General features: G+C 46.4%; 1 protein-coding gene across 2 annotated transcripts in view; it reads right to left on the minus strand.

The window, feature by feature from the left end:
- The window catches only part of gabrb2a (gamma-aminobutyric acid type A receptor subunit beta2a), a 90,475-nt gene that overhangs the window by 40,969 nt on the left and 31,789 nt on the right, over nt 1–17,717 (minus strand). For both annotated transcript variants that reach the window (XM_036969731.1, XM_036969732.1), the window contains exon 4: nt 16,292–16,512. In XM_036969731.1, the coding sequence (XP_036825626.1) occupies nt 16,292–16,512 (221 nt within the window). The remainder of the gene's footprint in view (nt 1–16,291; nt 16,513–17,717) is intronic.

Raw genomic sequence — 17,717 nt, forward strand, 5'->3', positions numbered from 1 at the left:
AACCACACACACACACCATAGCACAAACCACACACACACACACACACCATATCCCAGACAGGATCTTATTTGGAGGGAGAGGAGAGGAGAGTATACCTAGCAGCTAGCCTACTGTAGAGTACCTGACAAACATACTAATGGAGGGAGGAGTGGAGAGAAAAGAGGAGAGGAGAGGAGAGGAGAGGAGAGGAGAGGAGAGGAGAGGAGAGGAGAGGAGAGGAGAGGAGAGGAGAGTATACCTAGCAGCTAGCCTACTGTAGAGTACCTGACAAACATACTAATGGAGTTTGGAGCGGACAGGACACAGTAAAACTGTGGCAAGCAGCAGGGTTTAGGGCAGCAGGGTTTAGGGCAGCAGGGTTTAGGTCAGCAGGGTTGAGGGCAGCAGGGTTTAGGGCAGCAGGGTAGCAGAGTTTAGGGCAGCAGAGTTTAGGGTAGCAGGGTTTAGGGCAGCAGGGTTGAGGGCAGCAGGGTTGAGGGCAGCAGGGTTTAGGGCAGCAGGGTAGCAAAGTTTAGGGCAGCAGGGTAGCAGAGTTTAGGGCAGCAGGGTAGCAGAGTTTAGGGCAGCAGGGTTTATGGCAGTAGGGTTTAGGGTAGCAGGGTTTAGGGCAGCAGGGTTTAGGGTAGCAGAGTTTAGGATAGCAGGGTAGCAGAGTTTAGGGCAGCAGGGTAGCAGAGTTGAGGGTAGCAGGGTAGAAGATTTTAGAGAAGCAGGGTTTAGGGTAGCAGGGTTTAGGGTAGAAGAGTTTAGGGCAGCAGGGTTTAGGGTAGCAGGGTTTAGGACAGCAGGGTAGCAGAGTTTAGGGCAGCAGGGTAGCAGAGTTTAGGGTAGCAGGGTAGAGGATTTTAGAGAAGCAGGGTTTAGGATAGCAGGGTTTAGGGTAGCAGAGTTTAGGGCAGCAGGGTTTAGGGTAGCAGGGTTTAGGGCAGCAGGGTTTAGGGTAGCAGGGTTTAGGGCAGCAGGGTTTAGGGTAGCAGGGTTTAGGGCAGTAGGGTAGCAGGGTTTAGGGCAGCAGGGTTTAGGGCAGCAGGGTTGAGGGCAGCAGGGTTTAGGGCAGCAGGGTAGCAGAGTTTAGGGCAGCAGGGTAGCAGGGTTTAGGGCAGCAGGGTAGCAGATTTTAGGGTAGCAGGGTAGAAGATTTTAGAGAAGCAGGGTTTAGGATAGCAGGGTTTAGGGTAGCAGAGTTTAGGGCAGCAGGGTTTAGGGTAGCAGGGTTTAGGGTAGCAGGGTTTAGGGTAGCAGGGTTTAGGGCAGCAGGGTTTAGGGCAGCAGGGTTTAGGGTAGCAGGGTTTAGGGTAGCAGGGTAGCAGAGTTTAGGGCAGTAGGGTAGCAGATTTTAGGGCAGCAGGGTTTAGGGTAGCAGGATTTAGGGCAGCAGGGTTTAGGGTAGCAGGGTTTAGGGCAGCAGGGTAGCAGGGTTTAGGGCGGCAGGGTAGCAGGGTTTAGGGCGGCAGAGTTTAGGGCAGCAGGGTTTAGGGCAGCAGGGTTTAGGGTAGCAGGGTTTAGGGCAGCCGCGTTTAGGGTAGCAGGGTTTAGGGTAGCAGGGTTTAGGGTAGGAGGGTTTTGGGCAGCAGGGTTTAGGGCAGCAGGGTTTAGGGCAGCAGGGTTTAGTGTAGCAGGATTTAGGGCAGCAGGGTTTAGGGTAGCACGGTAGCAGGGTTTTGGGCAACAGGGTTTAGGGCAGCAGGGTTTAGGGCAGCAGGGTTTAGGGCAGCAGGGTTTAGGGTAGCAGGGTTTAGGGCAGCAGGGTTTAGTGTAGCAGGGTTTAGGGCAGCAGGGTTTAGGGCAGCAGGGTTTAGGGCAGCAGGGTTTAGGGTAGCAGGGTTTAGGGCAGCAGGGTTTAGTGTAGCAGGGTTTAGGGCAGCAGGGTTTAGGGTAGCACGGTAACAGGGTTTTGGGCAACAGAGTTTAGGGCAGCAGGGTTTAGGGCAGCAGGGTTTAGGGTAGCAGGGTTTAGGGCAGCAGGGCTCTCTCTCTCTCTCTCTCTCTCTCTCTATGACATTTAAAATGTCATATTGCTATGTCTTCGTACAGTGTTATAACGATGTGCAGCTCAGTTTCCACCTCATTTTGTGGGCAGTGGGCACATAGCCTGTCTTCTCTTGAGAGCCAGGTCTGCCTACGGTGGACTTTCTCAATAGTCAAAGGCTTTCCTTGATTTTGGGTAAATCACAGTGGTCAGGTATTCTGCCACTGTGTACTCTCTGTTTAGAGCCAAATAGCTTAGTTTAGGGTAGCAGGGTTTAGGGCAGCAGGGTTGAGGGCAGCAGGGTTGAGGGCAGCAGGGTTTAGGGCAGCAGGGTAGCAAAGTTTAGGGCAGCAGGGTAGCAGAGTTTAGGGCAGCAGGGTAGCAGAGTTTAGGGCAGCAGGGTTTATGGTAGCAGGGTTTAGGGTAGCAGGGTTTAGGGCAGCAGGGTTTAGGGTAGCAGAGTTTAGGATAGCAGGGTAGCAGAGTTTAGGGCAGCAGGGTAGCAGAGTTGAGGGTAGCAGGGTAGAAGATTTTAGAGAAGCAGGGTTTAGGGTAGCAGGGTTTAGGGTAGAAGAGTTTAGGGCAGCAGGGTTTAGGGTAGCAGGGTTTAGGACAGCAGGGTAGCAGAGTTTAGGGCAGCAGGGTAGCAGAGTTTAGGGTAGCAGGGTAGAGGATTTTAGAGAAGCAGGGTTTAGGATAGCAGGGTTTAGGGTAGCAGAGTTTAGGGCAGCAGGGTTTAGGGTAGCAGGGTTTAGGGCAGCAGGGTTTAGGGTAGCAGGGTTTAGGGCAGCAGGGTTTAGGGTAGCAGGGTTTAGGGCAGTAGGGTAGAAGGGTTTAGGGCAGCAGGGTTTAGGGCAGCAGGGTTGAGGGCAGCAGGGTTTAGGGCAGCAGGGTAGCAGAGTTTAGGGCAGCAGGGTAGCAGGGTTTAGGGCAGCAGGGTAGCAGATTTTAGGGTAGCAGGGTAGAAGATTTTAGAGAAGCAGGGTTTAGGATAGCAGGGTTTAGGGTAGCAGAGTTTAGGGCAGCAGGGTTTAGGGTAGCAGGGTTTAGGGTAGCAGGGTTTAGGGTAGCAGGGTTTAGGGCAGCAGGGTTTAGGGCAGCAGGGTTTAGGGTAGCAGGGTTTAGGGTAGCAGGGTAGCAGAGTTTAGGGCAGTAGGGTAGCAGATTTTAGGGCAGCAGGGTTTAGGGTAGCAGGATTTAGGGCAGCAGGGTTTAGGGTAGCAGGGTTTAGGGCAGCAGGGTAGCAGGGTTTAGGGCGGCAGGGTAGCAGGGTTTAGGGCGGCAGAGTTTAGGGCAGCAGGGTTTAGGGCAGCAGGGTTTAGGGTAGCAGGGTTTAGGGCAGCCGCGTTTAGGGTAGCAGGGTTTAGGGTAGCAGGGTTTAGGGTAGGAGGGTTTTGGGCAGCAGGGTTTAGGGCAGCAGGGTTTAGGGCAGCAGGGTTTAGTGTAGCAGGATTTAGGGCAGCAGGGTTTAGGGTAGCACGGTAGCAGGGTTTTGGGCAACAGGGTTTAGGGCAGCAGGGTTTAGGGCAGCAGGGTTTAGGGCAGCAGGGTTTAGGGTAGCAGGGTTTAGGGCAGCAGGGTTTAGTGTAGCAGGGTTTAGGGCAGCAGGGTTTAGGGCAGCAGGGTTTAGGGCAGCAGGGTTTAGGGCAGCAGGGTTTAGGGTAGCAGGGTTTAGGGCAGCAGGGTTTAGGGTAGCAGGGTTTAGGGCAGTAGGGTAGAAGGGTTTAGGGCAGCAGGGTTTAGGGCAGCAGGGTTGAGGGCAGCAGGGTTTAGGGCAGCAGGGTAGCAGAGTTTAGGGCAGCAGGGTAGCAGGGTTTAGGGCAGCAGGGTAGCAGATTTTAGGGTAGCAGGGTAGAAGATTTTAGAGAAGCAGGGTTTAGGATAGCAGGGTTTAGGGTAGCAGAGTTTAGGGCAGCAGGGTTTAGGGTAGCAGGGTTTAGGGTAGCAGGGTTTAGGGTAGCAGGGTTTAGGGCAGCAGGGTTTAGGGCAGCAGGGTTTAGGGTAGCAGGGTTTAGGGTAGCAGGGTAGCAGAGTTTAGGGCAGTAGGGTAGCAGATTTTAGGGCAGCAGGGTTTAGGGTAGCAGGATTTAGGGCAGCAGGGTTTAGGGTAGCAGGGTTTAGGGCAGCAGGGTAGCAGGGTTTAGGGCGGCAGGGTAGCAGGGTTTAGGGCGGCAGAGTTTAGGGCAGCAGGGTTTAGGGCAGCAGGGTTTAGGGTAGCAGGGTTTAGGGCAGCCGCGTTTAGGGTAGCAGGGTTTAGGGTAGCAGGGTTTAGGGTAGGAGGGTTTTGGGCAGCAGGGTTTAGGGCAGCAGGGTTTAGGGCAGCAGGGTTTAGTGTAGCAGGATTTAGGGCAGCAGGGTTTAGGGTAGCACGGTAGCAGGGTTTTGGGCAACAGGGTTTAGGGCAGCAGGGTTTAGGGCAGCAGGGTTTAGGGCAGCAGGGTTTAGGGTAGCAGGGTTTAGGGCAGCAGGGTTTAGTGTAGCAGGGTTTAGGGCAGCAGGGTTTAGGGCAGCAGGGTTTAGGGCAGCAGGGTTTAGGGTAGCAGGGTTTAGGGCAGCAGGGTTTAGTGTAGCAGGGTTTAGGGCAGCAGGGTTTAGGGTAGCACGGTAACAGGGTTTTGGGCAACAGAGTTTAGGGCAGCAGGGTTTAGGGCAGCAGGGTTTAGGGTAGCAGGGTTTAGGGCAGCAGGGTTTAGGGCAGCAGGGCTCTCTCTCTCTCTCTCTCTCTCTCTCTCTATGACATTTAAAATGTCATATTGCTATGTCTTCGTACAGTGTTATAACGATGTGCAGCTCAGTTTCCACCTCATTTTGTGGGCAGTGGGCACATAGCCTGTCTTCTCTTGAGAGCCAGGTCTGCCTACGGTGGACTTTCTCAATAGTCAAAGGCTTTCCTTGATTTTGGGTAAATCACAGTGGTCAGGTATTCTGCCACTGTGTACTCTCTGTATAGAGCCAAATAGCTTTTGGTTAATTCTTTCCAATGTGTAAAGTAATTATCTTTTTGTTTTCTCTTGATTTGGTTGGGTCTAATTGTGCTGCTGTCCTGGGTTGGGAATCGCTTCCTTTTAGGTGGTTGTGGTTGTAATTCTGCTTTACATGCATTGTTTGTTGTTTTACGTTGTCCACCGAGGATGTATTTGCAGAATTCTGCATGCAGTCTCAATTTGGTGTTTGTCCCATTTTGTGAATTCTTGGTTGGTGAGCGGACCTCAGACTTCACAACCATAAAGGGCAATGGGTTCTATAACTTATTTATAACCAGATCCTAATTGGCATGCCGAATTTTAAGTTCCTTTTGATGGCATAGAAGGCCCTTCTAAGCCTTGTCTCTCAGATCGTTCACAGCTTTGTGGAAGTTACCTGTGGAGCTGATGTTTAGGCCGAGGTACAGTGCCTTGCGAAAGTATTCGGCCCCCTTGAACTTTGCGACCTTTTGCCACATTTCAGGCTTCAAACATAAAGATATAAAACTGTATTTTTTTGTGAAGAATCAACAACAAGTGGGACACAATCATGAAGTGGAACGACATTTATTGGATATTTCAAACTTTTTTAACAAATCTAAAACTGAAAAATTGGGCGTGCAAAATTATTCAGCCCCTTTACTTTCAGTGCAGCAAACTCTCTCCAGAAGTTCAGTGAGGATCTCTGAATGATCCAATGTTGACCTAAATGACTAATGATGATAAATACAATCCACCTGTGTGTAATCAAGTCTCCGTATAAATGCACCTGCACTGTGATAGTCTCAGAGGTCCATTAAAAGCGCAGAGAGCATCATGAAGAACAAGGAACACACCAGGCAGGTCCGAGATACTGTTGTGAAGAAGTTTAAAGCCGTCCCTCTAAACTTTCAGCTCATACAAGGAGAAGACTGATCAGAGATGCAGCCAAGAGGCCCATGATCACTCTGGATGAACTGCAGAGATCTACAGCTGAGGTGGGAGACTCTGTCCATAGGACAACAATCAGTTGTATATTGCACAAATCTGGCCTTTATGGAAGACTGGCAAGAAGAAAGCCATTTCTTAAAGATATCCATAAAAAGTGTCGTTTAAAGTTTGCCAAAAGCCACCTGGGAGACACACCAAACATGTGGAAGAAGGTGCTCTGGTCAGATGAAACCAAAATTGAACTTTTTGGCAACAATGCAAAACGTTATGTTTGGTGTAAAAGCAACACATCTCATCACACTGAACACACCATCCCCACTGTCAAACATGGTGGTGGCAGCATCATGGTTTGGGCCTGCTTTTCTTCAGCAGGGACAGGGAAGATGGTTAAAATTAATGGGAAGATGGATGGAGCCAAATACAGGACCATTCTGGAAGAAAACCTGATGGAGTCTGCAAAAGACCTGAGACTGGGACGGAGATTTGTCTTCCAACAAGACAATGTTCCAAAACATAAAGCAAAATCTACAATGGAATGGTTCAAAAATAAACATATCCAGGTGTTAGAATGGCCAAGTCAAAGTCCAGACCTGAATCCAATCGAGAATCTGTGGAAAGAACTGAAAACTGCTGTTCACAAATGCTCTCCATCCAACCTCACTGAGCTCGAGCTGTTTTGCAAGGAGGAATGGGAAAAAATGTCAGTCTCTCGATGTGCAAAACTGATAGAGACATACCCCAAGCGACTTACAGCTGTAATCGCAGCAAAAGGTGGCGCTACAAAGTATTAACTTAAGGGGGCTGAATAATTTTGCACGCCCAATTTTTCAGTTTTTGATTTGTTAAAAAAGTTTGAAATATCCAATAAATGTCGTTCCACTTCATGATTGTGTCCCACTTGTTGTTGATTCTTCACAAAAAAATACAGTTTTATATCTTTATGTTTGAAGCCTGAAATGTGGCAAAAGGTCGCAAAGTTCAAGGGGGCCGAATACTTTCGCAAGGCACTGTATGTATAGTTTTTTGTGTGCTCTAGGGCAACGGTGTCTAGAAGGAATTTGTATTTATGGTCCCGGCAACTGGATCTAATTTGGAACACCATTCTTTTTTAAAATTGAGATTTAATGTCAGGGCCCAGGTCTGACAGAACCTGTGCAGAAGATCTAGGTGCTGCTGTAGACCCTCCTTGGTTGGGGACAGAAGCACCAGATCATCAGCAAACAGTAGACATTTGACTTCAGATAATAGTAGGTTGCGGCCGGGTACTGCAGACTGTTCTACTGCCCTCGTTGACATACAGTGCCTTTGGAAAGTATTCAGACCCCTTGACTTATTCCACATTTTGTTACGTTTCAGCCTTAATCTAAAATGATTTGTTTTTTTTATTCCTCATCAATCTACACACCCCTTAATGACAAAGCAAAAAAAACAATTTCTGAATTTTTCCACATTGATAAAAAAAATATGTATATGTCACATTCACATTTATTTATTCATAAGTATGTAATGTGTAAAACAAACAAAAAAAGTATTCAGACCCTTTACTCAGTACTTTGGTGAAGCACCTTTGGCAGCGATTACAGCCTCGAGTCTTCTTGGGTATGATGCTACAAGCTTGGCACACCTGTATTTGGGTAGTTTCTCCCATTCTTCTCTGCAGATCCTCTCAAGCTCTGTCAGGTTCGATGGGGAGCGTCACTGCACAGCTATTTTAAGGTCTCTCTAGAGATGTTCGATCGGGTTCAAGTCCAGGCTCTGGCTGGGACACTCTTGGACATTCTGAGACTTGTCCCGAAGCCACTGCTGCGTTGTCTTGGCTGTGTGCTTAGGGTCATTGTCCTGTTGGAAGGTGACCCTTGGCCCAAGTCTGAGGTCCTGATCGCTCTGGAGCAGGTTTTCATCGAGGATCTCTCTGTACTTTGCTCCGTTCATCTTTGCCCCGATCCTGACTGGTCTCCCAGTCCCTGCAGCTGAAAAACATCCCCACAGCATGATAATGTCACCACCATGCTTCACCTCAGGTATGGTGCCAGGTTTCCTCCGGACATGAAGCTTGGCTTTCAGGCCAAAGAGTTTAATCTTGGTTTCATGAGACCAGAGAATCTTGTTTCTCATGGTCTGAGTCCTTTAGGTGTCTTTTGACGAACTCCAAGCGGCTACTCTACCATTAAGGTCTGATTGGTGGAGTGCTGCAGAGATGGTTGTCCTTCTGAAAGGTTCTCCCATCTCCACAGAGGAACTCTGGAGCTCTGTCAGAGTAACCATCGGGTTCGTGGTCACCTCCCTGACCAAGGCCTTTCTCCCCCGATTGCTCAGTTTGGTCAGGCGGCCAACTCTAGGAAGAGTCTTGGTGGTTCCAAACTTCATCCATTTAAGAATGATGGAGGCCACTGTGTTCTTGGGGACCTTCAATGTTGCAAAAATATTTTGGTACCATTCCACAGATCTGTGCCTCGACACAATCCTGTTTCGGAGCACTAAGGGCAATTCCTTTGACCTCATGGCTTGGTTTTTGCTCTGCCATGCAAGTAAGACCTTATAGACAGGTGTGTCTTTTCAAATCATGTCCAGTCATTTGAATTTATCACAGGTGGACTACAATCAAATGGTAGAAACATCTCAAGAATGATCAATGGAAACAGGATGCGCCTGAATTTCGAATCTCATAGCAAAGTGTCTGTCTGAATACTTAAGTAAATCAAGCATAAGAAGGCTTTGCCTTTGGTTTGGTTTGTTTGTTTGTCAATTAGGGTGTGCAGGGTAAATATGTGGTCTGTTGTACGTTAATATGATAAAAAGTTAATTTGACATTTGCTCAGTACATTGTTTTCATGGAGGAAATGTAGGAGTCTGCTGTTAATGAATGCAGAGGATTTCCCAAAAGGTTGCTGTTGACGCATCTCTCTCTCTATTTCTCTTTCTCATGATATCCATTGAACTGTTCAGCCCATCTCTTCTGCTACTGACAGAAGATCAGGGCTGTACGTCTCCATAGCACATCCTGTCCTCTCACAAAAAGAGCTAGAGAAAATAGCTGCGCTTCAGGCTAATTACTCCATCTTGGAATCTGACTCACATGGTTTTTAACAACAGTGAATAAATGTGTCTCTTAATATGTTCGTTGAAATCTTGAAAATAAATATATGATGTGTAGTGGCCAGTACCTTAACTGGTAACAACTACAGTGGAAAGAGAAAGTATGTGAACCCTTTGGAAATACCTGGACTTCTGCATCATTTGGTCATAAAATTTGATCTGATCTTTATCTAAGTCACAACAATATATACAAAAACAGTCTGTTTAAACTAATCAAGTAAAGTATAGTAGAGTATTTTACAGTAGAGAAGAGTAGAGCAGAGGTCAGTAGAGTGCAGAAGAGTACAGTAGAGTAGAGTACAGTGGGGTACAGTAAAGTAGAGTACAGTAGGGTACAGTAGAGAGGAGTAGAGTACAGTAGAGTAGGGTACAGTACAGTAGGGTACAGTAGATTAGAGTACAGTAGGGTACAGTAGAGAGGAGTAGAGTATAGTAGAGTAGAGTACAGTAGAGTACAGTAGGGTACAGTAGAGAGGAGTAGAGTACAGTAGAGAGGAGTAGAGTACAGTAGAGTAGGGTAGAGTCCAGTAGGGTACAGTAGAGAGGAGTACAGTAGAGTAGAGTACAGTAGGGTACAGTAGAGAGGAGTAGAGTGCAGTAGAGAGGAGTAGAGTACAGTAGAGTAGGGTAGAGTGGAGTACAGTAGGGCACAGTAGATTAGAGTACAGTAGGGTACAGTAGAGAGGAGTAGAGTACAGTAGAGTAGAGTACAGTAGAGTACAGTAGGGTACAGTAGAGAGGAGTAGAGTACAGTAGAGAGTAGAGTACAGAAGAGTAGAGTACAGTAGGGTACAGTAGAGAGGAGTAGAGTACAGTAGAGTACAGCAGAGAGGAGTAGAGTACAGTAGAGTAGAGTACAGTAGAGAGGAGTAGAGTACAGTACAGTAGGGTACAGTACAGTAGGGTACAGTAGAGAGAAGTAGAGTACAGTAGAGTAGGGTACAGTACCGTAGGGTACAGTAGAGAGGAGTAGAGTACAGTAGGGTACAGTAGAGTACAGTACAGTAGGGTACAGTAGAGAGGAGTAGAGTACAGTAGGGTACAGTAGATTAGGGTACAGTAGAGTATAGTAGATTAGAGTACAGTACAGTACAATAGAGTAGAGTATAGTAGGGTACAGTAGAGAGGAGTAGAGTACAGTAGGGTACAATAGAGAGGAGTAGAGTACAGTAGAGTAGAGTACAGTAGGGTACAGTAGGGTACAGTAGAGAGGAGTAGAGTACAGTAGAGAGGAGTAGAGTGCAGTAGAGTAGGGTAGAGTACAGTAGGGTACAGTAGAGAGGAGTACAGTAGAGTAGAGTACAGTAGGGTACAGTAGAGAGGAGTAGAGTACAGTAGGGTACAATAGAGAGGAGTAGAGTACAGTAGAGTAGAGTACAGTAGGGTACAGTAGAGTAGGGTACAGTAGGGTACAGTAGAGAGGAGAGAGTACAGTACAGGGAAGTAGAGTACAGTAAGGTACGGTAGAGTAGAGGACAGTAGGGTAGAGTAGAGAGGAGTAGAGTACAGTAGAGTACAGTAGAGAGGAGTGGAGTACAGTAGAGAGGAGTAGAGTACAGTAGAGTACAGTAGAGAGGAGTAGAGTACAGTAGAGAGGAGTAGAGTACAGTAGAGTACAGTAGAGAGGAGTAGAGTACAGTAGAGAGGAGTAGAGTACAGTAGAGTAGGGTAGAGTGGAGTACAGTAGGGCACAGTAGATTAGAGTACAGTAAGGTACAGTAGAGAGGAGTGGAGTACAGTAGAGTAGAGTACAGTAGAGTACAGTAGGGTACAGTAGAGAGGAGTAGAGTACAGTAGAGAGGAGTAGAGTACAGTACAGTAGAGTAGAATACAGTAGGGTACAGTAGAGAGGAGTAGAGTACAGTAGAGTAGAGTACAGTAGGGCACAGTAGAGAGGAGTAGAGTACAGTAGAGTAGGGTACAGTAGAGAGGAGTAGAGTACAATAGAGTAGAGAGGAGTAGAGTACAGTACAGTAGAGTACAGTAGGGAGGAGTAGAGAACAGTAGAGTAGGGTACAGTACAGTAGGGTACAGTAGAGTAGTGTACAGTACGGTAGAGTACAGTAGGGTACAGTAGAGTACAGTAGAGTAGAGTACAGTACAGTACAGTACAGTACAGTAGAGTCCAGTAGAGTCCTGTAGAGTACAGTAGAGTCCAGTAGAGTCCAGTAGAGTAGAGTCCAGTAGAGTACAGTAGAGTAGAGTCCAGTAGAGTCCTGTAGAGTCCAGTAGAGTCCTGTAGAGTCCAGTAGAATCCAGTAGAGTAGAGTCCAGTAGAGTACAGTAGAGTACACTACACTGATGGAACAGGTTACTGAAGACTGGCACGTAATGCAGGCCTTATTAATAACAGATTATAGTTTATAGTCTGAACACAGTTTTAGAGTCCTAGCTCAGTGTTTCCCAAAAACCTGGCCATAACATCACAAAGAACGTCAGAAGGACTTCATGCCTGTCAAGGATTCTGCAAATCATTGATCTCTACTCAACCATTGTTCTTTTGGCAATGATTACTGGCCAAGGGGTCTTAAACGTATCGCATTTGATATCAATCACTATGTTGTTCTTTCACAAAGACTATGAGAGTAGTGTTGTCCATCTGTTACTGGACACAGTCACCAGCTGTGTGTCCCACTATGCAGTACTGAGGAGATTCTTAGAGAGGAGAGTCCTGGACACACACACACACACATATACACACACACACACACACACACACACACACACACATACAATCTCCCTGCTGTTCTAACCAGCCGTCTCTACTGCATATCTACAGGTACACACACACACACACACACACACACACACACACACACACACACACACACACACACACACACACACACACACACACACACACACACACACACACACACACACACACACACACACACACACACAATGTGCTCTAAGCATTCTGGCATCTGGTCCTGCTGACTGGGTGTCTGGACTTACTAACATCAAATAACAGACTGACTGAGAAAAAGTGGAGAGGAGAGGAGAGGAGAGGAGAGGGAGAGGAGAGGAGAGGAGAGGAGAGGAGAGGAGAGGAGAGGAGAGGAGAGGAGAGTACAGGAGAAGAGAGGAGAGGAGAGGAGAGGAGAGGAGAGGAGAGGAGAGGAGAGGAGATGAGAGGGAGAGGAGAGGAGAGGAGATGAGAGGGAGAGGAGAGGAGAGGAGAGGAGAGGAGAGGAGAGGAGAGGAGAGGAGAGGAGAGGAGAGGAGAGGAGAGGAGAGGAGAGGAGAGGAGAGGATGAGAGAGGAGAGGAGAGGAGAGGAGAGGAGAGGAGAGGAGAGGAGAGGAGAGGAGAGGAGAGGAGAGGACGGGACAGTAGAAGATAGGAGAGGAGAGGAGAGGAGAGGAGAGGAGAGGAGAGGAGAGGAGAGGAGAGGAGAGGAGAGGGAAGGTAGGTGAGAGGAGAGGAGAGGAGAGGAGAGGAGAGGAGAGGAGAGGAGAGGAGAGGAGAGGAGAGAGGCTTGATGGAACCAGTGCAGATAAAACCTGAAGCACTAGAGCTTCTCCCATAACTCTCCTGTTCTCCTGTAACTGACTATAACTGACTGTAACTGACTATAACTGTAAATGTAACTGACTGCAACTGACTCTAACTGACTATAACTGACTATAACTGACTGTAACTGACTATAACTGACTGTAACTGATAGTAACTGACTATAACTGACTATAACTGACTGTAACTGACTGTAACTGACTGTAACTGACTGTAACTGACTATAACTGACTGTAACTGACTATAACTGACTGTAACTGACTGTAACTGACTATAACTGACTGTAACTGACTATAACTGACTGTAACTGACTGTAACTGACTGTAACTGACTGTAACTGTAACTGTAACTGACTGTAACTGACTGTAACTGTAACTAACTGTAACTGTAACTGACTGTAACTGTAACTGACTGTAACTGTAACTGACTGTAACTAACTGTAACTGTAACTGACTGTAACTGACTGTAACTGTAACTGACTGTACCTGTAACTGACTATAACTGTAACTGACTGTAACTGACTGTAACTAACTGTAACTGACTGTAACTGACTGTAACTGACTGTAACTGTAACTGACTGTACCTGTAACTGACTATAACTGTAACTGACTGTAACTGACTGTAACTAACTGTAACTGTAACTAACTGTAACTGTAACTGACTGTAACTGTAACTGACTGTAACTGTAACTGACTGTAACTAACTGTAACTGTAACTGACTGTAACTGTAACTGACTGTAAGTGACTGTAACTGTAACTGACTGTACCTGTAACTGACTATAACTGTAACTGACTGTAACTGACTGTAACTAACTGTACCTGTAACTGACTGAGCATGTGCCACCAACGAAGAAGAACAGCCTTAGCTAAGCATCTGAGCATGTGCCACCAACGAAGAAGAACAGCCTTAGCTAAGCGTCTGAGCATGTGCCACCAACGAAGAAGAACAGCCTCAGCTTAGCATCTGAGCATGTGCCACCAACGAAGAAGAACAGCCTTAGCTTAGCATCTGAGCATGTGCCACCAACGAAGAAGAACAGCCTTAGCTAAGCATCTGAGCATGTGCCCAGCGGTTTCCCCTGCTCTGAAACATTATTTTTCCTCACAACAATGGTATCCGTGAATTTGTGAGTTGTTGGGTTTTAATGAAAACAGGTGTCTGTTATAGGAAGTTCCATTAAATACTTTTCCAACTTATTTTTCTCCACTTCACATCCCAATATGAACTGACCCTGCAACATGGAGGACGGCGAGTGAGTAGGCCAGGAAAATAGGCCCACACTGTTCCCAAGCTTGCATGGCAGCATCGAAACAGAGAACGAGTAGTGCCTTTTCTTTTCATGGCAATGGAACATGTTGTTTGTACTCCTGTCGCATCTTTTCAAGTTGTTTTAAATTGAAATGAGAGAATCGGAGAGACAGACATTGTGGCGGTAGTTGTAATTTGGCCTCTGCACTCCTACTGCCAAATACTCAAATTATGTTCCCATACAAGCTTCAGGACAGTGAGGGACTGAGTTTTTTATTTTTCTTCGTTTTTCATGACAAGGAATGTTCAGATTTGGGTTAGTTTGAAGAGTAGGCCAAGGAGGGGGTAGCTACTAACTAGCTACAGTTACTGGGGTGACGGTCAGAGTCCTTGCAGGCACCTCAATACTTGGGTCTTTCTCTTTAGTTTCTTGATGTCGTGTAGAAAGTATGTGTTGGCTTATATAATTGAGGCCTTACATAATGGAAGCCTTATAAATTAGGTTTATAGATTTTTCTCTCAAAGCTGAACATGTGAATTATCTGGTGCACTGCAGATACTTAAATGGTTTAAGAACCCTTCATATAAGAGAGAAAGAGGGAGAGAGAAAGAGGGAGAGAGAGAGAGAGAGAGAGAGAGAGAGAGAGAGAGAGAATGAATGAAAGCTGCCTGCGATGTTCATGTCTTGAATTAGCAACAATAATCCCATCCCTTTAAATACGCAGGCCGTAAAGCTGAGAGATAATTTGCACAGAAATCACCAAACACATCCATATATGGATGCCGTGATATTGTACATCACATTACATGCTTCACAAAGTCACAGGCAGCACAACAGTACATAAAATACCATTCAGTGTGTGTGTGTGTGTGTGTGTGTGTGTGTGTGTGTGTGTGTGTGTGTGTGTGTGTGTGTGTTGTATGTTTGTATTGAACGTCTACATTATTGATGATCATTGATCTATTATGAATGGCAATCCTCTCTGCAGCATCAGAGACTGAATGTCTGAATCCTAAATGCCACCCAATTCCCTACATGCTGCACTATTCTGGCCAAAAGCAGTGCACTATAATAGGGATTAGGGTGGCATTTCAGACACAGCCAACATCATAAAGAGATGTTTTCTGGATGGAGAGGATCTCAGCCGTACAATCTAATACATTTCCTCCCTTTGTAGACGTTCTACAACAACGTTCCATTATTGATTATAAACCGATCAATTATTGATAATCATCAGAGACCATGAAAGTGTAAAGCCAGAAGAACCCAACACGGTTGTTCAATCTAGTATGCAGTAGTGTGGAGACCCAAATGGTCAGTGAGGATGAAACAAGTCTAGATTCCTTGGTGGACGGACTAGCTATGAAGGGCTATGAGCCTGTGAAATCCCTTTTCCCTCAACCAAACACATCTCCTCTTTCTGTACGCTACTGTTTCATTATTGAATGATAAAACACCAAAGAAACCAACCCAGTACGTAGTGCTTAGAACCAGATGGTCAATCATGAGAAAACGTCTCCATACCTAGGTGGACTGAAAGGTTATGGCTCCATACCTAGGTAGATGAAAGGATATGACTCCATACCTAGGTAGATGAAAGGATATGACTCCATACCTAGGTAGACTGAAAGGTTATGGCTCCATACCTAGGTAGATGAAAGGATATGACTCCATACCTAGGTAGACTGAAAGGTTATGGCTCCATACCTAGGTAGACTGAAAGGATATGACTCCATACCTAGGTAGATGAAAGGATATGACTCCATACCTAGGTAGACTGAAAGGTTATGGCTCCATACCTAGGCAGATGAAAGGATATGACTCCATACCTAGGTAGACTGAAAGGATATGACTCCATACCTAGGTAGACTGAAAGGATATGACTCCATACCTAGGTAGACTGAAAGGATATGACTCCATACCTATGTAGACTGAAAGGATATGACTCCATACCTAGGTAGATGAAAGGATATGACTCCATACCTAGGTAGACTGAAAAGATATGGCTCCATACCTAGGTAGATGAAAAGATATGACTCCATACCTAGGTAGACTGAACGGATATGACTCCATACCTAGGTAGATGAAAAGATATGACTCCATACCTAGGTAGATGAAAAGATATGGCTCCATACCTAGGTAGACTGAAAGGATATGACTCCATACCTAGGTAGATGAAAAGATATGACTCCATACCTAGGTAGATGAAAAGATATGGCTCCATACCTAGGTAGACTGAAAAGATATGGCTCCATACCTAGGTAGACTGAAAGGATATGACTCCATACCTAGGTAGACTGAAAGGATATGACTCCATACCTAGGTAGACTGAAAGGATATGACTCCATACCTAGGTAGACTGAAAGGATATGATATTCCTCACCCTCAACTACCTCGCCTCTGTTTCTCCTACAGTGCTTTACTGATCACAACCAAGCAATGAAAGATATTGATAATCATCACAGACTATTAAAGTGTAGAAGGCTACAGAACCCAAACCGTTTTTTCAATAACAACCGATCAATTATTGCTTATTGGAAATCATCAAAAACAATGAAATCCCTTACCGGAGTCCATAGAGAACGGTGCCGTCCGGATGCAGTCGGATCATTCTGTTCTTGACCGTGACGCCGTGGACGAAGGACTTTTTATCGTTGAGGAAGTAGGTGTCGGGAACCCAGAGCGAGTCGGCTACCCTGTTATCCAGCGTCAGGTTGAGGGCTATCTCAGAGTAGGACAGACGCTTGTCCCGCCAGGCCTGCTGGAAGTACATGGTCAACGTGTAGTCCTGGAGGAGAGGGGGAGGAAAGAGAAGAGTCAGTAAACGAGCGGAGAGAGGGATAGATGGGATAGGTATCTGAAACTACATGGTCAACGTGTCGTCCTGGAAGAGAGGGGGAGGAAAGAGAAGAGTCAGTAAACGAGTGGAGAGAGGGATAGATGGGATAGGTATCTGAAACTACATGGTCAACGTGTCGTCCTGGAAGAGAGGGGGAGGAAAGAGAAGAGTCAGTAAATAAGTGGAGAGAGGGATAGATGGGATAGGTATCTGAAACTACATGGTCAACGCGTCGTCCTGGAAGAGAGGGGGAGGAAAGAGAAGAGTCAGTAAACGAGTGGAGAGAGGGATAGATGGGATAGGTATCTGAAACTACATGGTCAACGTGTCGTCCTGGAGGAGAGGGGGAGGAAAGAGAAGAGTCAGTAAACGAGTGGAGAGAGGGATAAGTATCTGAAACTACATGGTCAACGTGTAGTCCTGGAAGAGAGGGGGTAGAATGGATAAACCTACTGGACTGTACTAAAGTCAGAAATTCACATAGTTGATTATCTTTATCAGATGATGAATAACAGATTACATTTAATTCTGAATACATTTGGGCTATTTTGTTCTGTCAGAATTTGAGGTGTTTTTTAAAACGTATTTTTTAAGAGACTAGTCTTCAGATAGATGTGTAGTACTAAACTAGATAACTTCATACAGGCTACTCTGTGTGATTGTGTCTTTTTGAGGGGTATAATGCGTTTTGATATGCAAAAAAATGTAGGACTATGTCAACAGTGGACTAATGCAGAGTTTCCCAAACTCGGACCTGGGCACCCCTCCTCCCCCCCCTCCCAAACTCGTACCTGGGCACCCCCCCCCCCCCCCCCTCCCCCCTCCCAAACTCGTACCTGGGCACCCCCTCCTCTACTGACCCGTAACTGACTTCTACTGACCTGTAACTGACCTCTACTGACCTGTAAATGAACTCTACTGACCTGTAAATGACCTCTACTGACCTGTAACTGACCTCTACTGGGGGCAGTAGTGGTCATGCTGACGGGGTTTAAGGGGTTAACACTAAGCCAACTCTTCTCTCCTCCTGGCTGACTTACTGCAGCCCAAATAGCACCCTATCCCCTATATAGTTGCACTTCGTTTGACCAAAGCCTAATGGCAGTCTATGGGCCCTGGTCAAAAGTAGTGCACTACATAGGGAATAGAGTGCC

Source organism: Oncorhynchus mykiss, chromosome 31 (genome assembly GCF_013265735.2).
Source record: "Oncorhynchus mykiss isolate Arlee chromosome 31, USDA_OmykA_1.1, whole genome shotgun sequence".
Lineage (NCBI taxonomy): Eukaryota > Metazoa > Chordata > Actinopteri > Salmoniformes > Salmonidae > Oncorhynchus > Oncorhynchus mykiss.